We start from the raw sequence: 23,485 nt of genomic DNA, 5'->3' as shown, positions 1-23,485 counted from the left end.
CTCAAAAGTTTGTTGTGTTTACGCTCAATAACTTCATCTTCATGTGTTTCAACTTCTTTAAGTATTTGGTCGAACACACCATCAGAGTGGAAATCTCTCATTAGCATACAAAGTTCTTCATCTATCTTTAGGGTTACCACCAGTCCCACTTTGTGAGGGACAGTCCCTCTTTGGGCAGTTGTGTTCTGACCAGAAATATTAAAAATGGCAAATGTCCTGAGATTGTAGGACATAATTATGTCCCATATTTTTTGTAATAGTTGCATAAAAATAGTTATTTCTGTATCTAAAATACCTAAATGTTACAAGAAACAGAATAAGCAACTAAACTGCTACAAGAATAAGCTTTTATTTAGGCAAAAAAGTAAAGTTCTATCCTTTATACTGACCATGCATATGTGTCGGCCTGTAAAATCTGATGTGTGTCCCGAAAATGTCCCACTTTGGCCATTTGAAAAGGTGGCAACCCTATCTATCTTAGTGATGTCCTGTTTCAACAAGGATATCATCTTATGATTGTCTATAAGAATTTTAAGCAGCTGCAGACCCGCAGTGTTGAAAAAAGTGTCAAGTTCACTAAAAAATGGATCAGTGACAGAAATACCATTAGGGCATTTGAAGAACCTTAAGCCCTTTGGAATGATTTCCAACTCTATGCATCTGTGAAAATACCAGATTTCAAAGTCCAAACACCGGTAATTTCTTTAACAATCTACACAAACTGTCACATTTGTTATAAAATGCATCCATCCTGGCCTTGGTGATTTTATAATCAGCCTTTAAAAAAGGATCAAACCTATTGTCAAGGACAGAACAAATATCATTATACTGCGCAGGTTTAATGTTAACATTTGAAGGCATACCATTCTCTCCAGAGCCATTAGAAGTATGTAGGTCAATCACTGTTAAACGCTCATCATCAAAACTAGAAATTGGTTCAGCAACAGCATTCTCTTTAGCAACCAAAGTCTTTAAAGTCTTTTGAATCTCATTCAGAGAGGTTAATAACAAATTAAAAATACCATTTTCACCAACCAAAGGTGTAGGATGTATAGTAACATCCAAAAGTGGATCACTTTCCATCTTGGCCATCAGCAAACACGCAGCAAAAAAATAAAACTGATAAAGTGTGTAACCAAGGTCCAAATACACACCATGAAACACCAGACAGTGGTACTGATGGTCAATAAAGACTGCAAAGCATGTAGCTTAGCGAATAAAAACTTTATTCCACGCTTTCATCTCAACAGGACTTCTTCCAGACAGTGGTACTGATGGTCAATAAAGACTGGAAAGCATGTAGCTTAGCGAATAAAAACTTTATTCCATGCTTTCATCTCAACAGGACTTCTTCAAAATCAAAGATTTAAAAAGTGCTTTATTTGTTATTTTCTATTTTAGAAGAATTGTCTGTTGATCCCAGAAGTGGTGATTACAAAAATATTGTGGAACAGAAAGAAACTGCTTAGCAGATTAGATTGGGGGCTGATAAAAAGCCCGGTCTCAATGATGCAATCAACATCAAATGTTTTCTTAAATACAGAAAATTTGCTATGAGGAAGCTTTGATTTATTTTCTGTGGTTCTCTGACAGTTCTACTTCTCAGTGCAGGCTGCTTTAAAAATTTAAGTGTGCTTTTAATTGACTAATTGCTTTGAATTTTTTATTGGCTTACATAGTTTTAAACTAGGTATATTACTGTGGTTGCTTTGACTTGGTTTTCATTGTTTGTTCTGAAGAAGTCCTGTTGAGACGAAAGCGTGGAATAAAGTTTTTATACGTTAAGCTACTTGCTTTCCAGTCTTTGACCATCAGTACCACTGTCTGGTGTTTCTTGGTGTGTATTTGGACCTTGGTTACATGCTGCAACAGCATTTCCTGACTGTCCGCCTGAATCAGGCAGTTGTCCAAGTACAGGTAAATTTAGATATTTCTCTGCTGCAGTAAGCAACGGCTGGAGCCAGGCATTTTGTGAATACTCTGGGCCGGCACTCGTGTGAACTGATTCTGCTTCAGGCTCCTCAGAAAGAAAGACTGATGTAATGGCATCGGCTGCCTGTTTTTATACCCCTAATAACCGTATGTCACTCCTGGAGCGACAGCATCCGAACGCAGAAATACTAAGTCTCTGGTATTTGGGCCGACTGAGGGCTATCTGCAGGCAGATAACCCTAGTGTGATGACTTTAACAGTGAAACATGAAGAACAGCTTCACAAACAGTGAATCACTGCCTGGCTGACACAGAAATCATATTGTACAATGATTGTTTAATGTGAATTGCACTTGCTGAGTTACCAATTGCTGAATTAAAATCAACAAGCTAAAATCTCATCCAGTGAGTCCTCTTTAACTAGCAGATTAGCTCATACAGAGGAAAAATATACCAACATTTAATACACAGTACAAAAGCCAAACAGGCAGTGAATGCAGTACAAATGTAATGTGTTGGCAATGATACATATCACTATAATGGTACAGCAGACATCTGCAAAAGTTGAAGTTACTCAGCATCTGTTTCTAAAAACCCCAGGTAAAAGCAATTCAACAGTCAAGATAAGAGGAAACAAAGAAGTGAATGGCAACTGAGGAGGTACCAATTGCCCAATCTTGGCAATATTCTTCAAATGGAAACAGGATGACTTAAAATGGCAGACGCCTGGTCCTTGACCGTCAGGAAGTCACTATGGAGGACACCAACACTGAGAACTTTTGAAACAACTCATTTTGTAGCTACCACTGATGAAACTAGTACAAATGGCAAAGAGGAATCTAATAAAAATGATATGTACTGCCAAGGCCTGAGTTATGGAAGTGTTACATTTCAAGTAATTACAACACAGTAAGTGATGCGTGGCCTCCAAATCTTCACTAGAGAATGCAGAGATGCCTTGTATAACTGAGGGAAAAAGAGGTACAGTTAAATATCATCAGCTTAACTATGACACTTCAAGAACCCTACTTCATGTCATAAACAGTGTAAACAGCAATGGACTTAAAAGCAAGTCCAGAGTGTCTTACCCCTGTGTTACAAGGAAACCATGCATGTACAGAAAGTGACACCCGTGCACTGGCCCAGTAATCAAGGAGCCTCAATACTCACCACTAACATCAGTATGGGACGTGCACATTGGGAGGATAACAAGTGCACACACAGTAAAGTACAATTTCCCTTAAGAGCACACAGAGATCAGTTAGTATGGGGCTGGTTTCTCCCTTTCTCTCTAGATCCCCAATAAAACTCCCTACTGGCACAGCTATAGGACTCAGATCTCAGCAGAGTGGTCAAGCCAAAACCTCCAGCACCCTCTGTCCAACCAGTGCTTTGTGTCCATGCCCAAGTAGCTGACACACACACACTTTGAGATTTGATTTATATACAACCACACAGGCACTCCTGGAGAAGGCTGGCACAAGTTCACTAACTATGCCATCTTCTGCCCAGATTATAAGGTAGTACCGACTGCCACCAACCACTACTACTATCAGCCGCTATAAAGCCCCTTACCAAAGAGTGTCCAATTCTACTGTGTAATCTTACTGTTGTTATCCAAATATTAAGTGTGACTGAGACTTGAAGGCTATTGGAGTGGCTTGTACAGTATCACCAAATACATGCAAGTACTCTCAGAGCTTAAATTATCTCTACACAAAACCAGCCACCGTTAAAAGGTTTAAATATATTTAATAATAAAAACACAAGACAATACTTATTAACTCAACATAGTAACAATAGAGTTCAGAAATCACAGGAAATACTTTAAAACAACATTGCAGGACAGTCGCACATACATATATACAACATCTAGACTACTCTTGCTATATTCCTATATATCTCTAAGAGAAACTATATTCAAAATAACTTACTTACAGAGCAAGGCAAATACTGGTGAGTTGTCAGATTCAGAACAAAATACAAAATGCACTCTCTTTCTCTCTGAGATGGGTTAGCTAGATGACATCACTATTTGACACACATCTAGTTCCCAGGCTAAACAGATACCAACAGAATTTAACATGTCTCTGTCAAAAATACTGATCTCTCAGATGTATAGCTGCTAGGACATCACAGAGCAATACAAAAACAGGTTATATGTGAAACCTAGTAACTATCTCTGTCTTAAGACTACAGAAATAATTTCAAGCTGCAGACATTCTGTCTTCTAGCTGAGATAACACATAGTCGTAAAACTGTTTACTTATCAGCTTATTTTCTTAGCATTTGCAAGTTAACTCTGTATGTCCCAGTTTCTACCATGAAAACATACATTTGCATTGGCAAATAGTTTATACACATTTCTGCTGTTTTCCAGCAAGGTCCACTGTAGTTACATTTTTGAAGCTCAGCACATAACACAGTGTTCTTACATTTGTCAAACAAGCCTGTGAATCATATTAATATTTACAAATGACATAGGATTATTTACAAAATTCTATCTAGCTGGGCTGGCAGCCTTCACACACACAATCACTAGATGAAAGAGAACTACCAATGTGCCTATACCATGCTTTTGGGTGGTGGGAAAAACTGGAGGACACAACAAAATCCCATGCAGACAAAACAACCAAACTCTTCAACAAAGAAGGCATCTAAAACAAGAAACTGGAAAACAAACACTACGAGACAACAGTTAATAACTGCGCTACTGTTCTGAAATATGTATATCAAATATACAGTTGTTAATTGGGAACTCAAGGGCATTAATGAAGAAAGGTGAATACACGGTAAAAGCAGTGAAAGAGTAATGAGCTTAGATAAGGTACATGGAGAGGAGAGAGATAATGGAGATATAGTTATCACCTTTTCAAATGTGCAAAGTAGAACATTTTTAATGAAATGAAACATTTTACAGGATGTGTGACTGAGAAGGAAACATGCTCACAACAAAATGAAATATGGATTGTCATCTTTAATATGCGTATATTTCCTCACAAGAAAATATACCTGCAACCAGTGTGAAGAATTAAGACTATTTTTTTACCAAAATAAAAGCAAACTTTTTGTATAATTTGAGTTGCTTATGTTATTTTACACGAGTCTATATTAAATCAGTGAACGCTGATTTATCGACCCTTTAAGAGAGAAATCTCACAATCCCGAAGACATGGAACAGCAATTTTTTTTCCCAGGGGAAAAAAATCTCGGGGCCGTTTTCAGAACTTTGCCATTTCCTCCACTGTGGTGCGATCTCGGAGTTTGTATATTTAAGTAAGGGGGGGGCACAGCCCCCCCACATTGGGGGGGATGTGGGGGTATAGCCCCCCAGTTTATTTTGTGTTTTGAACTTTTTTTTTTTGTGGAACAGCGATTTTGTTCCCTGAGAAAAAAAAATTGATGTTCCATGTCTTCGACATTGTGAGGTTTTGCTTTTAAAGGGTCGATAAATCAGCATTCGCTATTTTAAGCATTCGCTGATTTAATATTGACCCGTTTTACACAACACTAACATGTTCTGGGTACAAAATAATTGCTCTATGAAAATATTAGAAGAGAATTAGGAAGTATTTTTTATACTAAAATCTCAGGAATTTTTCATGTTTTCCTGAATGACATAACTGCTCAAAAAGGGACTGTTCTGTGTAAAGAAAGGTAGGTGGTAAATGTAAAAGGAGTCTAGGAAAGGAAATGTAGCTAGCAGGGCACAGCTTAAGAATTTCAGACATAAAGCCAGGAAGTAAAGAAAAGAACAGGACATTATGTGTGAAATAGAAGGATTAAATATGATACAGAGCTTGTGATGAAGTAACATGGTAATGAAGTACAATGCAATAAAATGTATATTTATTAGGCAAACAGCATGGCTACAGGAGTGAAGAAGCAAACAAGACTAGTACAGACCAAGATAAAAAAGAAAAAACAGGACAGACAAGCATCAGTAGAAAGAGAGAAAATATGACAAACAGTAAATGGAAAGATTGTACAACAGAATAAAACAAATACAGGTAATAAGGTGGGGAAAAAAGGGAAATAGAAAAATTAAGTTGATATGAAAAGCTTTGCAAGGTCAGCTAAGTTGAGAGGGTAAACAAACTAAGCGACATCAGTGCACACAGATGGATAATAAGAAAAAAAAGTGCCTAGAAACTGATTAGTGACAAGTTGATAGCAATTTCACAAATACAAAGATGATTTTTAGACAGACCTTCAATGAAATACATCAAGTTTCAAGGTGATTAAAATATTTTGTTACAATCTTCAGATTTCTGCAGGATGACACAGATTTTGGGAGAAGATAGAAAGACAATGTTAGACAAGGATAGACATTCATTGGTATGAAGTAGATTACAAACTACTTTACAGTAAAGAGTTTTGAAAATTCCAGCCACTCAAGAATGCGCAACAGCAATGAAGGAGCCATACTTAAAAAAAATAATAATGTAACCCTAGTTATTATAAGTTTTAATTTATACAGGTTGGGAAGCTGGTTAGAATGTGGCCAGTGAAGAGGACAGAGTGAAGTAGAAAATTGACTGCAGTCTTGTACCTACCAGTAAATGTCAACCACTGCTTGGATCTACAGAGAATCATAACAATGTATACACACATTCTCTAGACAATATGTTGTCATAATGCACATTTAATTAAAGTTCTTGATAAACAACTACTTTTGCTACTGCTGGGATGGGGGTATGGTACATCAAGAGCTCAGTCACAGAAGGTTGTGTCCATAAAATGTACATCAAACCATGTATAATGAAAACCTTTAAGAACTCCACAATTTACCATGAATCCAAGCCACATTAAACAGGCACTCATTTTTGCTTCTTTACAGTGGTAGCTATGTGAAAGAAGTAACACGTCTACCTTCTTCAGTTAACCGGAGCCATATCAACTGCCACTTTCAGATGTAGTCAACTGAAACCATATCTACTGCCACTTTCAGATCTTTCTTACCAAGACAATGCAAGGCATAAGCACATTGTCCTACATGGAGTGTCTTAAAGCCCTATCTATATTCTGCACTATGCCTGGCAAACGAAGCGTTGTTCGTTCCAGCTCTGATGGACCTTTTGCATATCCACAAAATGAACAGCATCAGAACCATTAGATCCAATGATTTAAATCTTGCTTGTGACATAAATAAGAGATGTTGGAGAGACAGATATGTGACTCAGAGAATCTGCATGCTTTCCCATCCATGTGAAGAAAAGTTGATCCCTAACCCTAGGTCTGGGCCCATGTCTGTAATAGACAGTGTTAAACAGCAATGCCCAAACTACAATTACCCTGGCGTGCGCACACACACACACACACACACACACACACACACACACACACACACACCCTCTAGAAACTTCCTAACTAACATAACATAAACCCTCCTAAAACACCCATGACTCATAGAGACACAAATGGGTGGATTGCACGACAAGGCTTATACAGGCCCCTGTGGTCATTAGCCTAATATATATATATATATATATATATATACATATATATATATATATATATACAGATATATATATATATATATATATACAGATATATATATATATATATATATATATATGCTTTCACTGAACAATCTTGAAATGCTGAAATCTCGAATTTCAGCATTCCGAGACCATGAAGCTGAAAATGCAGAATGCCAAAAGTGCATAAGAGCGAATTTGAATATCTTGAATCCGCGCTTATGCATTTCTGGTAAGTTATGTGATGTGTTTGGCTGGTTTGGTGTCTGGAATTGAAGGTGAGTGAGTGTATGTGTGTGTTTTTGTATGTTGTATGTGTGGGTAAGGGTAGGGATGTGTAAGTGTGAGTGTTGGATTTGTTAGCGATTGTGTATGTGTGATGTGTATTTGTGTGCGAGCGAGTGTAGAATGCTGTGGTGTGATTTTTTTTTTTTCATTATGTGCGATCTCAGAGTTGGTATATATAAGTAGGGGGTGTGGGGGGGGGTGCAGCACCTCACATGCGGAGTGCAGGGGGGCTTGCCCTCCATGCTTACATGTAGTGTAGGGTTGTGTAATTTGTGTGGTGTGGATAGAATGGTGTGTGTGTTATGTGGTGTATGGATGTTCGTGATTGTGGGTTTCGGGATTGTGAATGGTTCGGCTTCATAGTTTCAAAATGATGAAATTCGAAATTTCAGCATTTTGAGATTATGAAGTGAAACTATATATATATATATATACCCACTATGTAAGGCAGTTGAACCTCACTGCTTTTTCTAACCTCAGCTGTTCTAAAAGACTAGTCTGTCTCCGTGCACTTCTAAAACTGGCTAGAATCTGCTTTCACGGGCTTTAAGCTACGAAAGCTCAAATTTTCTTTTAAGTTCTTCTTCCATTTTATACAGCTGTAAAAATGGACATTGGTGACATAAGCATACATGCTCCAGTGCGCAGTTTTAACTAACTGGTATGAAATGGTCTTTTTACTCTGAGAGGTATCATAGTACTGCATTTTACTTACCCACCGTATGGATGTCAATTACTTACAGAGGCTGCAGACTGCAGTCATCTAACTTTTCCTACACAGTCGTCTCTTCTAGTAATTAGTTCAAGATGAGTAAATATCTTGGAAATCACTGAGGAACTCTTAGAGAGAATAGAATTTTTTTCTGAAAATATAGCTAGGGAATGGGATAAAATTAAGCTGGAGTTTAAAAACTAGGGTGGAAATAAAAGAAAGGGAGCTATGGAAAAGAAGAACAATAACTGCTTAGAGGGACTGACAGATGTTAAAGTACTGCAGAATAGGGGGAATCTCACAGAACAAGAAGAGGATCAACTGCAGAATGCTAGCCAGAAAATAAGGGATTACCTTGATAATATGCACGAGTTTTGAAAGACTGCTGTTAAGCAACTGTCTTTTGATAACACTAGAGTACAAAAACTTTTAGCATAATGACTTAGGCAAGACACAGTAGAAAGGGCTGTTGCCAAACTTAGGGAGCCCAAAACAAGGACAGCAACAAGAGATCCTGTAGAGGTATTAGAGATACTTCGGAAATTCTATGAGAGACTCAAAAAAGCAAACAAATATAAAAATCAAGAAAAGATACAAATGGAAATGTTTATGGAAGAATTAAATATGCCAAGGTTAGAGGTAGATGAGGCTAAATTACTAACAGGATAGGAGTAGATGAGATAAAAATTGTGATGTATAACCAATCTACATGAAAGTCCCCATGAATAAATAGCATTCCTGTCAAAGTTTGGAAGCTAGTTGGAAAAAAAATGATAAAGATCTAGAAGGTTTTGTTTAACAATATTTAAAGAGAAGGAGAAGTACCAACATCCTGAAAGAAAGCAGTGGTAGCTGTACTACCTAAAGAGGGTAAAGATCCATCAGATCCAGCTTCATACAGGCCCATTTCAATACTAAACCATGATTATAAAGTGTTCGTGTCTACAATGGCTAAAAGAATGGCAAAAGTAATACCAAAACTGACAGACATGGATCAATGTGGTTTTGTGGAGAGGAGGCAAACATTTGGCAACATTAACAAAATATTCAGGATCCAGAAGGAAGCAGAATGTAAGAAAATACCACTTTTATTGGTGGGTTTTGATGCAGAGAAAGCATTTGACAGAGTAAGCAGGGACTTTATGAGCAAGGTAATGGAAGCAATTACATTTCCTGAAAAAATTATAAGGTTGATTAGGAGGATACATGAGGAATCAGAGGCAAATTAAAGTGGGTGGGGTCTTCTCTGATAATTTCTGCTTGAACAGAGGAAAGTACAGTTGTGTACACGTACCATAAATGTAGATGTTCGAGTGTATTAATTGTTGCAGTCATCACATTTGGGTTATCTGCCTGCAGGTAGCCCTCAGCCAGCCTGAATACCAGAGTCTTGGGATTTCTGTATCGGATGCTGTCACTCTTCCATGACGTCAGGGGTATAAAACATGCAGCCGACACCATTACATTGTTTTTTCTTGTTCCATGATGTCAGGTGCCCCCAAACTAGGAAGCAATTATATGGTATGGAACACCCCCACAAAAAGCAAATACACACGGTATAAGATATGCCAAACCAAAATAGGATAGGTAGAATGAAAGAGAAGTCAGGGGGCTGGAGGGAGGGTAACCAGGACTGCAACAGTGAATACACTTGAACATCTACATTTACAGTAAGTGTACACAACTGTACTATGTTCTTTGTGTTTCACTGTTGCAGTCATCACGTTTGGGTTGATTCCCAAAGGTAAGCAAGGGTGGAGGTAGTTAAGAAGCATTAGGGCTGGCAATCAGGCCCTGTAAGACTGCTGTGGCAAATCCAGCTCTGGATTTAGAAAAGATAGGCAAGTGGTAGTGCTTGGTGAAAGTGTGTATAGAGCCCCAGGTTGCAGCTTCCAGGATGTCCCTAGTAGGAACTCCCCTGAGAAATGCTGTAGAGGTAGATGTAGCCCTAGTGGAATGAGTTCTGATCCCCTGTGGGGTAGGTTTCCCATGGTGCTTGTAGCAAAAATGGATGCAGTGTGCTATCCATTTAGAAATGGTTTGCTTTGAAATGACCTTGCCCTCTGCCCCTGCAGCAAAGCTGACTAGCAGCTGGTCAGATTTTCTGAGAGGCTTAGTCCTGTCCAGATAGAACCTAAGCTGCCTGTTCACGTCCAGGGAATGCAAGATCCTTTCCTCTTTATTCTGAGGATTAGGGAAAAAAGTAGGCAAATGAATGGACTGGTTTAAAGCCACACTAAGCACCACCTTGGGCATAAAAGATGGGTTAGTCCTGAGGGAAACCCTGTCCGCATGGAAGATAATGAAGGGTTCCACTGCCATAAGGGCCTGCAATTCAGACACTCTTCTTGCTGAAGTGATGGCTAGAAGTAAAGCTGTTTCCCGTGAGAGGAATTTTAATTCTGCTGTAGCAGTAGGTTCAAAGGGTGGAAGCGTGAACTTTTCCAATACAAAGTTAACGTCCCAGGCTGGAATGGGAGGTCTCCTGGGGGGGGGGGTCGTAAATTTTTGGCTCCTCTCAGGAACTGTTTTACCAGAGGATGAGAGAAGAGGGGTGGCTCAGTATTATAATGAGCTGGGATGGCAGAGGCATGAATCTTAATTGAAGATAATTGAAGATTATGGTATTAAAAAGACTTTTATTTTAAGGGGCTGGGAGGGTGGCTAATGGTTAAGGTGTTTGCCTTGCAAGCACAAGGTGCAGGGTTTGAGTCTTAGAAGGGATAACTGGCTAGGCTTAAAATGGCTCACAAGGGCAGTTAGCTTAGTACTAATCTATGAACCAATAATCTATGAACCTATAAGGATAGACCTTTGTGGAGCATTTCTGTTAAGTAATCTAGTATATGAGGTAAGCTGGGCACAGTTGTGTCCATTCCCTGAGACTGGCTCCAAGAACAGTATCTTTTCCACTTTTCCGAATAGTATTTCCTAGTACTAGGCCTCCTTGCTTCAAGAATGACATCCAGCACCTGCTTACTGAGGGTTGCCGATGATGAGTTCAGGGGATTAGCCAGGCTGCAAGGTTCAGGGTCTGTAGCTGAGGGTGCAGAATCTGACCCACCTGCTGCGACAGCAGCGAAGGAGTCTGAGGCAGATGCCATGGTTGTAGCACTGTCAGACTGTGCAAAAGAGTGTACCAGTGCTGGCGTGGCTAGTCTGGTGCAATGAGGATTGTCCTTGGCTTGTCCTGTTTGATTTTTAGTAGAACCTTCGAGAGGAGAGGCAGAGCGGGAAAGGCATAGACTGAGAGGCTTTCCCAGGTGAAGGACAGGGCATCCACTTTCCAAGCTTGGCTGTGAGGGGGTTCTGGTGCAATATTTGCTCAATTGATAGTTTTGAGGGGAAGCAAAACGGTCCACCTTTGGTGTCTCCCAGCTGTTCCTCAAAAGCTTGAATATTTTGGGTTCCAGTTTCCACTCGTGTGGGACCATGAGATTCCTGCTTAAGTTGTCTGCCAGTGAATTAGTTTGCCTGGCAGGAATTGAGCCTGTAGGTGCACTTGGTTGCTCAAGGCTGTGTTCCACAGAGCCATGGCTAGTCTGTCTGTGGACTGTGTAGGAATGGGTTCTTCCTGCTTGTTTATGTACCACATAACTGTGGTGGTGTCTGTCTTTAGCAATAATTGTCCTTGAAGAATAAGGTCTTTGAAGGCTGTCAGAGCATTCTGTACAGCTAACATTTCTTTTTGATTGATATGCAGGTGCATTTGCTTTGGGTTCCATTTACCCTGAATGCACTGCCCCGCCATGTGAGCCTCCCATGCATAGTCTGATGCGTTTGTTGTTAAGGTTTGGGCGGCAGGCGGTAGAGTGAAAGGGAGTCCCTTGTTGTGGTTGCAGGCCTCTGCCCACCAAAGGAACTCTGTACTTAGGTAAGGAATGATAGGAATCATTGGTTCCAGGTCCTGAGAATGTTGACACCAGAGACTTTACGTACCATTGAAGTTTCCTCATATGCAGTATTGCATATGGAATTAGTAGAATGCAAGAGGCCATGAAACCTAGGGCTTGCAGTATTTTTCTTGCAGACAGCCGGGTTTTGGTGGTCAGTAGATCGAAGTAGTTTGTCAAATAAATTTGTTTCTCTGGAGTGAGGAATGCCATCTAGCAAGTTGTGTTCAAGCTTGCTCCCAGGAATACAATCTGTTGGCTGGGTACCAGCTGTGATTTCTTTTCGTTGATGTTGTACCCCAGTGAAGTTAGAAGTCTCTTTACAATTGCCAGGTGCTGAAGTAGCAATTCCTGACTGTCCACCTGAATCAGGCAATCGTACAAGTATGGGTAAATTTGAATTCTTCTCTGCCTGTAATATGAAATGGCTGGAGCTAGGCACTTTGTGAATACCCTGGGTGCAGTAGATAAGCCAAAGGGAAGTGCAGAGAACTGATAGTGCACAGAGCCTGCTCTGAAGCTTAGGTATTTCCTACAAGATTCCCTTATGGGGATGTGCAGATAAGTTTCTTTTAAGTCTAGGGTTGCTAGCCAAAAGTCCTTGGCTAGCATAGGAAGCAGCCGTTGGAGAGTTAGTATTTTGAATTTTGGAACCAAGAAACAGGTGTTGAGAATAGAAAGATCCAAGATAGGATGCCAAGAGTTTTATTTTCTGGGGACCAGAAATAGTCTGGAATAAAAGCCTCGTCCCCTTTGTTCTGCTGGGACTGGCTGAATAGCCTTGATACTGAGATGAGAAAGTACTTGCTTTTGGGGCTCTGCCCACTGGTTTGGGGGAAGGTCTGGCCATCCGCTTAGGGTTGGGAGTGAGTGGAACTGGAATCTGTATCCCTGGAAAACAATGTTTAAGACCCATCTGTCTTGGGTAATGCATTCCCATTTTAGGAATGCATGGCAAGTTTCCCTCCTAAAAGTGCAAGTACTTGGGCAAGGCTCGGAGGAGTTAAAGATAAGTCATTGTGCAATTTTACCATAGGATGGTGGCTTACTACTCCCTGTTTTGGACGTGGGAGCACTCCATTGCTTACATCTGTGCATAACCTGAGACTGAAGTCTTGGTGGTCCTGCTGCCCCAAGACTGAGAAGGCCTGGAAGGGACTGGAAAGGACCATTTTTTTTGAATGCCAATGTCTACTGAATCTAGGTGGCTGTATTTGTAAGAAATCTTTAACAGTTTGCATAGATTTAGCTTTCTCCTCCATTCTTTTGAGGACGACTTCTGCTTTATTGCCAAATAGACGCTCTTGATTTAATGGTGCATCTAGTAATTTTGCTTTGACATGATCCGGCAAGTTTTGTCCCTTAAGCCACGCATGCCTTCTAACAGAGCCAGTGACAGCAGTCCTGCAAGATGCTTCTAAGGCATCAAACGCACACTGCAAAATATGTTTACCAATTTGGTTAGCAGAATGCATTAACTCTTGTAAATCTTTGTGTTCTGCACAGTCAGGAATCAACAACATTTTTTGTTTAATTAGCTCCATAATATGCAGCTGATACTTTAACATATGAAACTGACAATTTAAAGTCCTAATGGTAAGAGTAGCAAAGGTGTATACCCTTTTATCTCATCTGTCTAAAGCCCTAGAATCCCTGTCCGAAGGGGTAGGATTTTTGGCAGTTGTGGCCTTGATACCTTTAGGTCCCTGGGAAATGGTCTCTGGATCCACAGTAGGATTCTTAAAAAGGAATTTGTGGGAGTCAGGCACTCTATAGTACCTGTCAGGTTTCCTGGGAGCTGGAGGCAATGTATCAGGGGTAAGGCTGAACTCCCAGAAGACATCATCTACAATTTCCAGAACAGGAGGGATAGCTAGAGGCCTGTGCTGAGGCAAGCTTAAAAATTCCGAGTCTCTTTTTGGACTGGGAGTAGTCCTGGCTCTCCCAGCGGAAATGCTCTCTAAGGGTGTGCAGGGTTTCACCAAAGGAGAAATCTTCTGGAGGGGAAGCAGAGGGAATGGAATCCTCTGCATCAGAATCCTCATAGGTAGATAAGTGTATGTCCCGGTAATCAGAAAGATCAGAGTTATCAAGACTTCTGATCAGAAGGAAATTCAGTTCTGGGTCTTTTTGAGGGGGAAGAATGACTTCTCCTAATTAAAGAAATGAGGTCCTCAGCCATTCTAAGCATTTGTTTTTGTGGCATGTGGGCTTTAGATTGCACTTTGGTCGTCGGTTTCCTAGGCGTAGTGCCAACTTTAGGCCTGAGAAATTCGGTATTTTTGGTTTGAAACGAAGTCGTCAGTTTAATATGAAAATCAGAAGGCCGGAATACACCCTCAGAAGCCGGCGCCTGCACAATGGCTCCGGACCCATCCAAGGTAGAGGCATCCGCTGGTTCCATAGTTGAAGAAGCATCTCGCAGCATACCAGACTCCGAAAGGGTCTCAGTAGAGGCCTGCGAATCTGTAGAAGCGGGTATCAGGGGCTGCGAAAGCACCTCACTGAGTACTGGCAGACTGGCGACTAACTTAACTTTAGTGTTGTTGGGAGCCTTGGACCTATGCGGTCTGTCTCTGTCTATACCCTTATGTTTTTTCAGAAGACCGGTAGTCGGATGGCTTATCGAAGCCATTTCAGAGTACGAAGATCAAGAGCAAAATAATTTAGCTACAAAAATTGCCCGACAACAAATAGTTCGGGCATTGAACAAGGCACAAAATGGACAGCGACGGACGTCGTGGTCTGGGCCTAAACAGGTAACGCAGTAAGAATGAAAATCCCTTTGAGGTGTTTGCTTTCCACAGGCAAGACAATTATTCATTTTTTCTGACATCGGTTAGAGCAAGAAAAAAGGATCCCCAACAGGGTACTTATCTTTTAGAAGACTTCAGGTCTGAAACTCGAAAAATGAAAATTTCAGGAGGCAGCTGACCACCACTTGTGAACTGCTTCTGCTTCGGGCACCACACGGCAAGAAAGACTGATGTAATGGCATCAGCTGCATGTTTTATACTCCTGACAACCTGACGTCATGGAAGAGCGACAGCATCTGACGCAGAAATCCCAAGACTCTGGTATTCAGGCCGGCTGAGGGCTACATGCAGGCAGATAACCCAAATGTGATGACTGCAACAGTGAATCACGAAGAACATCCAGGGAGGGGTGCCCTCTTTCCCCTTTATTATTTGCACTATATTTAGAACCACTGGCAAAGAAAATAAGGGACTCAGAAATTCAAGGATATAATTGGTACGGTACTGAAGAAAAGCTGTATTTATTTGTACATATTATATTACACCTGACAAAACCAGAAAGAGACATTACAGTGTTGTGGAATATTTTGAGACAGTTTCAGATCTTTTTGGGATACAAAAATAATGGCGCTAAGGCAACAGCGTAAATTATGTACCCACACACAAATTGGTTCAGGAATATCCATATTTATGGTGACATGATAAAATGAAGTATTTAGGAGTATGGATTAAAAATGATTCTAGTGTGGCAGCTAAGGACATGTGGGAAGAGACTAAACAGAAGTTAATACAAAAACTGAGAAAATGGAAGCTATGTTATATGGATATGGATAGTAAGACACAAGCAGTTAAAATGTTTTTAGTCTCTTTAGTCTTATAAACAGGTCAGACATATTTTTATCAACCAGGGGAGAAGTTGTGGATAGCAATTAATAAAGAGCTGAAGGACTTCATCTCGGCAGGGAAGATGGCAAGAGTCAAGTAAGATAAGCTAATTCTTTCAGTAAAACAGGGTGGCTTGGGATTACCCAACTTGAAGGGGTATATCAGAGCTACACAGTTAAGACTCATTTATATGGCACAAACAGGAAATTATAATTCAAAGTAGAAAGGGATGATGATGGAATAAGGGGGAAGCTCAAGAAACAAGGAGAGACTGGGATTTTGGATACAGGCCTTTAAGAAAAATAATAATCATACAGAACATTATATCCATAAAGTAGCAGAAAGTATTCTGAGAAGCAAGCCAACATGGAATTGAAAAAAGGTGATTCTGCCAATAGGGATGATTGCAATTAGGGATATAGACAACAGGCAAGAGGGGGCTGGAATTTATTGAAGAAAACTGTCAAAGGAACCAAGGTAATGGGAGCAAATAACTAGAGAGGGAAAGATGACAGAATGGGAAGATGCCAAAAATTTATTTGGACTGCAGGTTAGAGGTGGCCTTCCCTATCAGGGATTGATATCAGAGTATAGCCAAAGAGAAAGAAATAGGGGGTCCTGAATGAAAGACCAGCACTGGTAGAGATTTAGTCAATTACAGAACAGAATCAGCCATTAAAAAATGAATAATTAGTACAGCATATAAAATACTGCATAACTATTAGAATCAATAAAAGGAGGTTAGAAAGGACTGGGAAGAGAGATTGGATAAGCAATTCACAAAGAAACAATGGGAGGATATATGTATGTCTCCCAAATATGCAACAAAATCTAGAAGATTTAGGATTTTTACCTGGAAATGTTTACACAGATATTTCTATACCCCAAGTAGACTCCAGAGAATTTTTCCTCAGGCAGACAGCAAATGTTGTTGGAGGTGTGACAGGGAAGAAAGAGGTAACTGGGAACATATTTTCTGGGAGTTTGGTGAATTGGTGGATTTTAAGGATTCACTGCGAGATGCACTGTTGGGATGCTGGGTGGCCAGATTGATCTGACGAGGGAGATGATTTTTCTGAGCTATGATACAGAATTAGAATTGCCTAGACATGGTAAGGCCTTGCTGTGTCTAGTAATGGTGGCTTCCAAAAAAGCAATTAGTTCTTTCTTCTTCTTCTTTCGGCTTTTCCCGGTTAGGGGCCGCCACAGCAGATCACCTGTCCACTTATGACTGGCAGTGGAGCTTTACAGCGTCGAGTTGCCAGCCCGGCACTCAACCTTCCACAGAAGCCACACACACTTACACACTCACTCATGCCTAGGGCCAATTTAGAGCATGTCTTTGGGATGTGGGAGGAAACCGGAGCACCCGGAGGAAACCCACGCGACCACGAGGAGGACATGCAGACTCCACACAGAAGGCACTCCAGCCAAGAATCGAACTGGAGAACCTCTTGCTGTGAGGCGGCAACGCTAACCACTGCAGCACCGCAGCCTCCCCCAAAAAGCAATTATTAGAAAATGGAAATCAAAATCTAAACCAACTATCCTAGAAGTAGTGAAATTAGTAACATAGATAAAACAACTGGCATTGAGATCTTTGGAAAAGGGTAGGAGCAAACTACAAAGGAAAAAATGGGAATTGTGGGAACAATACATACAGGGAGAAATGAAGTTTAAAATGCAGCATGACTTGAATGAGCTGTGTAATGTTTGACTGAAAAAGATTGGGTAGATTATAAATGATGTTTAATGTTTGCAAATGGGAGTGTCAGTATGGTTTGTGATGTAAAATACTTGCAAGCAGGATTGTGTTGGCGTGGTTCGTTTTCATTTATATAAATGTATGACTGCCTATGTAGTAAGTGATGTTTTTAATAAATATGCTTCTTGTTTAAAAAAGGCAGGAATTGAATAACTTATGCAATGTTGGTTGGGTTATATGACATACAGCAATATATGTGAAGTTTAATGTTTGCTGTGTTAAATAGTTTGATTACTTTTATATGAATGTAAATTTGCCTGTGTCAAAAGTGATAATTCAATACAAATGTTTGAAAGGGTTAAAAAAAAAAAAAAAACACGAGTAGACACCTTCTCTGTAAACTTCAGTGCACCAAAGGAAGCTAGCGTACACTCACCAGGTCAGAGTCCAAGTGGAATGCTGTTGACAGGTGTCCAGCATTGTACTGCTCAGCAGGCCGACAATCTACAACAAAGAATCGAACCCCATCCTAAATGAAAGAAATACAGGAAAAGTATTTTGTCATACACAGAAATAAATATGTTTGAAAAAATCATATAAAGAACATGTGATATCTTAACAAAAATTACGAAGTCTTAAATGTCAACTAAATATTGTAACAATGTCAGTCCACATTTTTAAAAACTTCACATAGGGAAGAACATGTTAAAGTACGATCTTCATAACTGCTGTATACTGCCACAGTACTACTACTACTACTACATGCTATACAGAACATAGTAACAAGTCAAACACATTTCAAAAATAACAATTAAATGAAATATAAATCATACTTTACACTTGCATTCATGTCACCTACAGCAGAAAAAAACAAGTTTTCCACATAACAAAATCATCTTAAAGCAGAAGTGTATGAAGTGCATCAAATATAACCTAGAACAAAGCTTATCAGCTAATTCAGATAGTCATACTAATGTTCTTCATCAATCCTGTTTCTGCATTTAATTTAGCAGTACTTGTCAGATCCTTCCACCGAACTCAACAGCACTTGATGTTCTTGCTTGTTACTCCCAAAGTGATTTACTTGTATCCACTGCAATTCTGGCAAAGCTAAGTACTTCTGATTGAAATGTTGCATTTTTTTAACATATTTATTTATTTATTTATTGCATTTGTTGACCGGAAAGTCCACTGGGCCTAGGATGAGCCCATTTTCAGTGGAGGCCCAGGGAGAAAAGCTCTACAGCAAATTACATACAAAACATATTGAAAAACAATGTTGACACAGAAAAATTAGATACAAGATATAAAAATATAACAGTGATGTCATTACTTTAGCTAGAAACCAATGCCTTAGCCAGTTAGAGAGAAGAGGTTAATAAGCAGATGGAAATAGTGCAGGAAGTTACTATCACATGGAAGAATGTGATGGCAGTGATGGCTAACTGTGCAGAAGTCAGGAAAGAAGGAATGTAAAGTGAGTGTGTTAAAAGCTAGGGTAATGCTATTTTACAGTGTATGGTTAGTAGTTGAGGATTGTAGATAGAAGGGTGCATTGTAGGTGGAAAAGAAATGAGAAGTATGAAGCGGGTGACAGAGAAACACAGGAAGGTATAGACAGGAATGGTAAACAGTATACAAAGGTAGATAGTGATTGTGGATCTAGAGTGGGAAATCACTGTTTTAATGTAATGGTGGGGTAGAGGAGCATAGCCAATGACAGAGAAAATGTACTTTTAGGGATTTTTTAAAGGATGCAGGATTACTGATAGTTCTGAGAGATGGGGGAAGATTATTTCATAGCTTGGAGACAGCATAGGAATAAAGCATTTGGCCAGCAGAGAGTTTGGGTTTATTTTATGGACAGCAGCATTTTGTTTTCTGATCTGAGCGGACAATTGGGGTGGTATAAGGTCAGTATGGGAGAGATGGAGGGGCAGCTTTCAGGTTGGTAGATTAACTTGTGAGCTGTGGTTAGTTGTATGTAAGAGAGGTGGTGGGGAGATTCTAACCAGTTTAGTTTATGCAGTGAGGAGCAGTGGTGGGTGGAGTGTTTTGCATTAGTAGCAAATTTTGCAATTTTGTTATAGCAAGAGTCAAGCTTACTTTTTAGGGAGGACTGTAGGTTGGTAAGGATGGGGGCACCATATAGCAGAGTTTGGAGTAGAAAGGATGAGGCTAGGGCCTTTTTAGCAGAGAGACTGGGGTAGCAATTGTGTCTGTATAGGGCACCAAGCTTTTGATGTGTCTTTTTGATGCTACTTTGGATGTGAAGGTCGAAAGTTAGATTATCATCAATGGTGACACCTAGCAGTTTTGTACTAGGGACTGTTTGTACAACAGTGTTGTTTTGGGAAATAACAATGAACAGAGATTTGTCAATGGGGCTGGATTTTGTGGGGGTAAATAAAAGGAGTTTAGTTTTACTGGGGTTGAGGACAAAGTGATTCTGGGACATCCAGTACTCAGTAAAGTTGAAAGCTTCTTGGGTAAGATGCTGTAATTCGGTGAGAGATTTTGCAGAGCAGATTATTGTAGAGTCATCTGCATATTGGATGACAGAACTATGGGCTAGGGTTTGATGAAAGTTGTTGACAAATATGGTGAGGAGGAGAGGACCCAGTACTGAACCCTGGGGAACTCCTGTATTAGTGGGAGTGAAAGGGGAGGAGAAGTGCTGCCATTTAGTGGATTGCTGCCTGTTATTGAGGTAGTTGGTAAACCATTGTAGGGTGGGGGTGGATAGTCTGAGATCAGAGACTTTGGTGAGCAGTAGTGAGTGAGAAATGGTGTCAAATGTGTTTGAAAGATCGAGAAATAGGGCAGAAACTACTGAGCCCGTATCACGAGTTCTATTAACTGTGTCTAAGACATTTAAACTAATCACTGCTGTTTTCTCAAATTATTTGTTGCACTGAACCTGTTATTTAAACTAAAAACATGCATTCCCTCTCACTGTTCTTCCTTTGGTTTGTCTGCCATGAAACTACCTTCTAAAGTGTTGTCTAGCTAATTGTTTGAGTTTACTTAGGGCGCCATTACACTTGCAGCAATCTTGGTGTGCTTTTACATTAGGAAGACTGAGAGTTTTCATCTAGTGGCATTAGGTGACTGCCTGGTCTAAATGAGTTGGGGAAACACATAAAAGGGTTCTGAGTGTAGTCAGCTTACAGGCCAGAGGGCTTATGAGTCAGTTTACTGCATTTTCAGGGCCAGTCTAAATCTGGTACATTTTCTTGGAGATGCCCATCGCACAGCAGCTATGGTTGACAGTACCCTGTAAAGATGCAAACACTGAGAAATAAATTTTCTACCTAAAACTACCTCTGAAAATTGTACTTCGTAACTCAGTGTAGAACAACTACTTTACAATATCGGGAGCATAAAGCAACTAGTCTGCACACTGAGAAGTACTGCCATTATAGCCTAGCCTAGTTAGCCCTCCATTAACCCCTCATACACCATACCCCTGCAGCTCACCACATAAAGGACCTGATATCACAGATATGCTTCTCCACAATTTTTTTGCAACAAGCTTGGTAGACATGGGCATCTTGAGACAATGTAGCTATTGCCTCATGTTTACTGACAAATGCCTAATCCTTACAGAGACAGATACAGTATAGGAGAGATGTATATATGTAATGACAATGGAGGCAAAAAGTACAGTTGTGTACACTTACCATAAATGTAGATGTTCGAGTGTATTCACTGTTGCCGTCATTACACTTGGGTTATCCTGCTGGCAGGCCACCCTCAGACGGCCTGAGTTCTAAAGTCTTGGTCTGGCGTCGGTTGCTGTCGCCTCTTCCCTGACGTCAGTGCGCCAGGGGTATAAAAGATGCAGCCAATGCCATTTTCTTCAGTTTTTCTTGCCCCAGATGTCAGGTGCCCCCAAAAGGGTAGGCTAAAAATATGCCAATAAAACATGCATGCACCAAAATATATATGTTATACCTTCATCTACAAGCAAATACACCACAGAGGTTGTATAGATTAGAGAAGTGCAGATAAGTTCCAGCAAAGATAAGGGGGGTGGAGGGTGGGTAACCTGGACTGCAAAAGTGAATACAATCGATCATCTACATTTATGGTAAGTGTACACAACTGTACTATGTTCTTCGTGTTTCACTGTTGCAGTCATTACACTTGGGTTGAATCCCAAAGCTATGGTTGGGAGGCTGGAGCTAAATAGCATTAGGAGCGGCTATGAGGCCCTGCAAAACTGCAGTGGCAAGGCCTGCCCTGGATTTAGAGTAGAGTGGTAAATGGTAGCGCTTTGTAAAGGTGTGCACTGAACTCCAGGTAGCAGCCTCTAAAATGTCTTTGGTTGGTACTCCCCTGAGAAAGGCTGCTGAAGTGGCTGCTGCTCTGGTTGAATGTGGTCTAATGCCCTTAAGCACTGGCTTGCCATGTTGTGAACAGCAGAAACGAATGCAGTGGCCAATCCACTTTGAAATAGTCTGCTTAGAGATAGCCTTTCCTTGTGATCCTGCAGCACATGCCACTAGTAGTTGGTCAGTCTTTCTGAAAGCTTTGGTTCTATTCAAATAAAAGCGTAGCTGTCTGTGTATGTCCAAAGAATGCAGAATTCTCTCCCCCTTATTCTGTGGGTTTGGATAAAAAGTAAGCAGATGAATAGTTTGGTTAAGGGCCACACTGGACACTACCTTAGGTGTAAATGTTGAGTTGGTCCTCAGAGAAACCCTGTCTGGATAAAAAATGATAAAAGGTTCCACAGCCATGAGTGCCTGTAGCTCTGAGACTCATCTTGCAGATGTTATTAAAAATAAAAGATGGGTGCAATAGCAGCCAGAAAAGTAGCGTTAATAGCTGACTTCCTCAGAAATAACAATGAATAAACTACAACGAAATATTTAAAAAGTTTCAAATTAGGTGCCAATTAGTACGTAAAATGCTGAACAACCTTCACAGATAATTTAAAGAGACATTCCCAATTCGTTTGGCATTATATTGGGAATGTATAGTACCTAACAATAACACATAAAATAACAGTTGATTAAAAATTGAATTCTAAAAAAAATGTTTTTTAGAATTCAATTTTTAAATAACTGTTATTTTATGTGTTATTGTTAGGTACTATACATTCCCAATATAATGCCAAACGAATTGGGAATGTCTCTTTAAATTGTCTGTGAAGGTTGTTCAGTATTTTACGTACTAATTGGCACCTAATGTGAAACTTTTTAAATATTTCGTTGTAGTTTATTCATTATTTCTGAGGAAGTCAGCTATTAACGCTGACGAAAAAGTGCTTTAAAATACTTGTTAAATAAACTTTTCTGGCTGCTATTGCACCCGTCTTTTATTTTTATTAGTTTGTTTGCCTTTTCTCAGTTTTTGCAGAGGTTATTGCTAGGAGCAGAGATGTTTTCCAAGATAAAAATTTGATATCAGATGTAGCGGCTGGCTCAAAAGGGGGCAGAGTGAGTTTTTCCAAAACATAATTGAGGTCCCATGCAGGTATTGGTGATCTCCTTGGAGGCCTTAAGTTTTTGGCTCCTTTGAGGTATTGCCTTAAAGGATGAGAAAAGATTGGTGGCTCTGTATTGTAATGAGCCGAAATGGCAGAGGCATGAATTTTAATTGATGAAAAGGATAGGCCTTTGTCCAGCATCTCAGTTAAGTATTGCAAAATCTGAGGAATATTTGGTACTGCTGTGTTAATTCCTTGTGCCTGGTTCCAGGCACAGAATCTCTTCCATTTTCCAGCATTAAGATTTTCTAGTACTAGGCCTCCTGGCCTCCAAAATGACATCCATCACTGCTTTAGTGAGAGGTGTGTTTTGTATGACTACATTATCCGCCATGCTG

The 23,485-nt window shown here is 40.1% G+C and overlaps 1 protein-coding gene across 3 annotated transcripts in view; it reads right to left on the bottom strand.

The window, feature by feature from the left end:
• TBC1D23 (TBC1 domain family member 23) overlaps positions 1-23,485 on the bottom strand; it is a 1,834,851-nt gene that overhangs the window by 713,582 nt on the left and 1,097,784 nt on the right. For all 3 annotated transcript variants that reach the window (XM_044071377.1, XM_044071378.1, XM_044071379.1), the window contains exon 10: positions 18,087-18,179. In XM_044071377.1, coding sequence (XP_043927312.1) covers positions 18,087-18,179 — 93 coding nt within the window. The remainder of the gene's footprint in view (positions 1-18,086; positions 18,180-23,485) is intronic.

The sequence above is a fragment of the Protopterus annectens genome, chromosome 5.part0 (genome assembly GCF_019279795.1).
Source record: "Protopterus annectens isolate FY-2018-M chromosome 5.part0, PAN1.0, whole genome shotgun sequence".
Classification (NCBI taxonomy): domain Eukaryota; kingdom Metazoa; phylum Chordata; order Ceratodontiformes; family Protopteridae; genus Protopterus; species Protopterus annectens.
The sequence above is the reverse complement of the archived record's forward strand: the minus strand, read 5'-3'. Positions and strand labels throughout refer to the sequence as shown.